At 38.2% G+C, this 3889-nt stretch overlaps 1 protein-coding gene across 1 annotated transcript; it reads left to right on the top strand.

Moving 5' to 3' along the window:
- Window positions 1–1827: 1827 nt before the first annotated feature.
- Window positions 1828–3404, top strand: LOC112006390 (F-box protein At1g67340). The gene is made up of 3 exons (XM_024038668.2): window positions 1828–2082; window positions 2180–2342; window positions 2579–3404. Exons 1-3 carry the CDS (start codon window positions 1922–1924, stop codon window positions 3278–3280), a joined length of 1026 nt encoding a protein of 341 aa, XP_023894436.1. The 5' UTR covers window positions 1828–1921; the 3' UTR covers window positions 3281–3404.
- The last annotated feature ends 485 nt before the right edge of the window (window positions 3405–3889 follow it).

Genomic DNA, 3889 nt, shown 5'->3' on the forward strand with positions numbered 1-3889 from the left:
GTTAATCAAATATTTAAATTTCAAGTTTTTGTAATCTAATATTTTACATAAAAAATAATTTTATGGATCGAATGACAAATAACATCCGATTAGCATGAAATTTTAATGTGTTTTAAGAATATAAAGAACATGCAATTCATTAATTAGATTTTTAAAATATGTGACAATGTTAATTTATTTAGTGAGAGTAACTACAACAAAGTTTGTAGCCAAATTTTATTCTTAACCTTTGGTCTCCTTAACAATATATCAGGTCTTTACAAATAAAAATAAAAGTCCAAGAAAATTTTTATTTAACTAAACTTTTGAAGATATGTAACTTGCAACATTGATAATGAGACTATCATGTAACGATTTCAAAATAAAAAGATTTGTAGAAGGAAATTGTAAGATTTTATGTATTTGCGTGTGTGTGTGTGTTTTTTTTTTTTTTTTTTTTGACAATATATGAAATTCTTTTTTTATTAGATTTTGTATAATTTAAGTTTCTTAAGAACCACTCTTAAAAAAATTCCTGGAGCCACCACTGACTCAAACATGTATGAAGCCAATCGATACTGTGGGTGGTCGGGATTTTCACCTCTTTGAGGCTTGACACCCTATACCTCACCTAGGCATGCATGGAACGTTCTAGGCATGCATGCAACGTCCTAGGCTGTCCTCGGATGGCCTTGCATTCACCTCGGCATGCTTTTGCATTCACCTCGGACGGTGGCCTAGGAGTCCCACATCGAAGGAAAACCCCCCCACTTGCTACCTTATAAGCTATGAAGCGAAGGGAGTAGTGTACCATTAGTTTATAGTTATTCGAATAACTAAACTAATGGTACACTACTCTCTTCGCTTCATAGCTTATAAGGTAGCAAGTGGGGGGGGGTTTTCCTTCGATGTGGGACTCCTAGGCCACCGTCCGAGGTGAATGCCAAGCATGCCGAAGTGAATGCAAAAGCATGCCGAGGTGAATGCAAGGCCATCCGAGGACGGCTTAGGACGTTGCATGCATGCCTAGAACGTTCCATGCATGCCTAGGTGAGGTATAGGGTGTCAAGCCTCAAAGAGGTGAAAATCCCGACCACCCACAGATACATAGTGGATTAAAGGATTTTTTTTTAAGGTAAACATTTGTCTGTCATGTAGGGTTATAATTTTTATGTCGGCCCACACATGTACGAGATTTTATATATCTAATGCATGACATATTTTTTCAACAAGTAAAAATACAAATTAAGCATCTGTTTGGCTAACTTATTTTTTGCCAAGTTATTTTATTATTCAGTTTGTTTTTGGTACTATTCATAATATTTATTACACTTTTTAGTAATATTCATAAGTTTCACTGTACTATTTCAACTAATATTTACTTTTATTTACAATATTTTTAATAAAAAAATTTTAATTTTAATAAAATAAACAGGTCTCAAACAGACCCTAAGAAAGAATTTGTTTAAGATGATTTTTTTTACTTAAAAATTGGTGGATCTACTATGTGTGTGGTGCGGGCCCTTTGGGTCTTCTCTAGAGTATTTGACCAGTCTGTTTGCCGTAGTATACAAACAACACACTACAATAGAGGAAACCAAAAACCCAAATTGGCTTGAACTTGTAACGTCTTGAAATTTCAAAATTTTATTTATGGGAAATCTCCATTCACATTCACTCTAGCCCACTCATTTTCATCAACCTTCGTGCCTTCGTGCACTCATTACATTAAGCTTTTACTATTTATATTTATTATTATATTAAAATAATAATAATAATTAATTCGTGGGCTGGGCCCATTCCATCACATCAAAATGCTAATCCCTCTCGCGTATAAATACCACCTTCTCCCCTTTTCTCATCTGCATTTACTGATTCCATTTGCAAAACTGTATAGCAGAAGTTAAAACAAAACACACACACACAAACCAAACCAAAACATATGAGGAAAAAGCAAAAAACGACGCCGCCGCCGCCGCCGCGCACAAACGCCGAAGAATCCGATCTCTTCGATGGATTGCCGGACGACCTCGTCGTTTTCATCCTCTGTAAAGTCAGCTCCTCCGCTTCTTCGCCCGCCGATCTCATCAGCATTCTCATCACGTAAGACCTCTTCTCTTTTTGATTTAGGTTTAAATTTTTGAATCAGATTCAGTTTTTTTTTTTTTGGATTCAAGTAACGTTTCGGATTTTGAAACAGGTGTAAAAGACTGAACCGCTTGGGTGTTCATTCACTGGTTTTATCGAAAGCGAGTCCTAAAGCTCTTGCAATCAGAGCCAAAAACTGGTCTGATTCTGCCCACCGCTTTCTCAAACTATGTGTCAATTCTGGAAACATCGAAGCTTCGTATACACTCGGCATGGTCAGTAACAAGCCTCTCCCTATTTCTTCAATTTTGAGGGTTGCGTTGGTGTTAAGCATATAGATTCAATTTACCAAAATAGAGGGGACAAATTGGTCTTTTAATACTAAATTCCGCTTGAGTTAACCGAAAAACAGAAGTGGATATTTTTGGAAGTGAGGGGTCGCGATGGTTTAAAGTGTAGTTTAGAGTGTACAAAGTCTAATTTATCCTCTCTTTTTTTCTTTGGATTTCAGATCCGTTTTTATTGTCTTCAAAATCGAGGGAGTGGAGCGTCACTAATGGCGAAGGCGGCGATTAAGACGCACGCGCCGGCTCTGTACTCGCTAGCGGTTATACAGTTCAACGGCAGCGGAGGTTCCAAAAACGATAAGAACTTGAAAGCCGGCGTGGCTTTATGCGCACGCGCCGCTTTTCTCGGCCACGTTGACGCGCTGCGTGAGCTTGGGCATTGCCTCCAAGACGGTTACGGAGTCCGCCAGAACGTCGCCGAGGGCCGTCGACTGCTCGTCCAGGCCAACACGCGCGAGCTCGCGTCTGTCCTACGAGCCCGGTCGGCTTCTCCCGACCCGAGTTTAAACGGGTCGGGTTGCGGGTTGTTGAGCGACTTCGGGTGCGACGTGGTGGAGCCGGAAACGCACCCGGTGAATACTTTTTTAAAGGAGTGGTTCGGGTCGGGCTGCGACGGGTCGGGTCTGCGGATGTGCTCGCATGTCGGGTGTGGGAGACCCGAGACTAGGCCGCATGAGTTTCGGCGGTGCTCTGTTTGTGGAGCGGTGAATTATTGCTCGCGTGGGTGTCAAGCTTTGGATTGGAAGCTGAGGCATAAGATGGAATGTGTGCCGATGGAGCGGTGGTTAGAGGAAAATAACGGCGGCGATAATGGCGGTGTCGGCGGTGGTGATGGTGGTCAAGAAGAGGTGGGAGAGCTAAATTAAAAAAAGTTAGTAAAATATGTAATTAAGTTTAGTTTTTTATTATTTATTTAATTCAGATTTTGTTTGTTGTACATTTTGGGAAAATTCAAAAATTCAAAAAAAAAAAAAAGGGTTTTCTTGGACCTTTATTATGTACCAAAAACAACCTGGCCTCTATTTTTCTTTTTCTTTTTTCTCTTTTTTTAATATTCGATCGTTGGAAACAGTAAAAAAAGTATCAATTAAACATTTTTATTGGAAACATTTTTATTGAAAACAGTAAAAAGTATCGATTGAACTATTTTGGGGTTGGGGTTGAGATGATTCAAATTCAAAGTGAACATTTTTATTCGAAACAGTAGAAAGTATCGATTGAACTATGAGATTTGTAATATTTTTTGAAAATTTTTTTGATTGTTTAATTCATATAAATATTTTAATCAAGTAATAAGAAAATTTAACAAGGATGAACAGTAAAACATCTTGTGTTCCCAATGTAATTAAAAAAAATTATTGGAAGTTAGATTGGGTTGGTTTATATTTTTTAATGCGTCAATAGTTTGGAGTCCCAAGTTTTTATTAGGTACAAATCGATGAGTATAAACTGTTCTAAACAAATATTGGAGGCTA

Source organism: Quercus suber, unplaced genomic scaffold, assembly GCF_002906115.3.
Source record: "Quercus suber isolate HL8 unplaced genomic scaffold, Cork oak 2.0 scaffold_634, whole genome shotgun sequence".
NCBI classification, from domain to species: domain Eukaryota; kingdom Viridiplantae; phylum Streptophyta; class Magnoliopsida; order Fagales; family Fagaceae; genus Quercus; species Quercus suber.

Coding starts and splice junctions, on each gene's coding strand:
- LOC112006390 (XM_024038668.2), top strand. CDS start 1,922: ATGAGGAAAAAGCAAAAAACGACGCCGCCGCCGCCGCCGCGCACAAAC. Junction 2,083..2,179: donor CTCATCAGCATTCTCATCAC/GTAAGACCTCTT, acceptor ATTTTGAAACAG/GTGTAAAAGACTGAACCGCT. Junction 2,343..2,578: donor CTTCGTATACACTCGGCATG/GTCAGTAACAAG, acceptor TTTGGATTTCAG/ATCCGTTTTTATTGTCTTCA.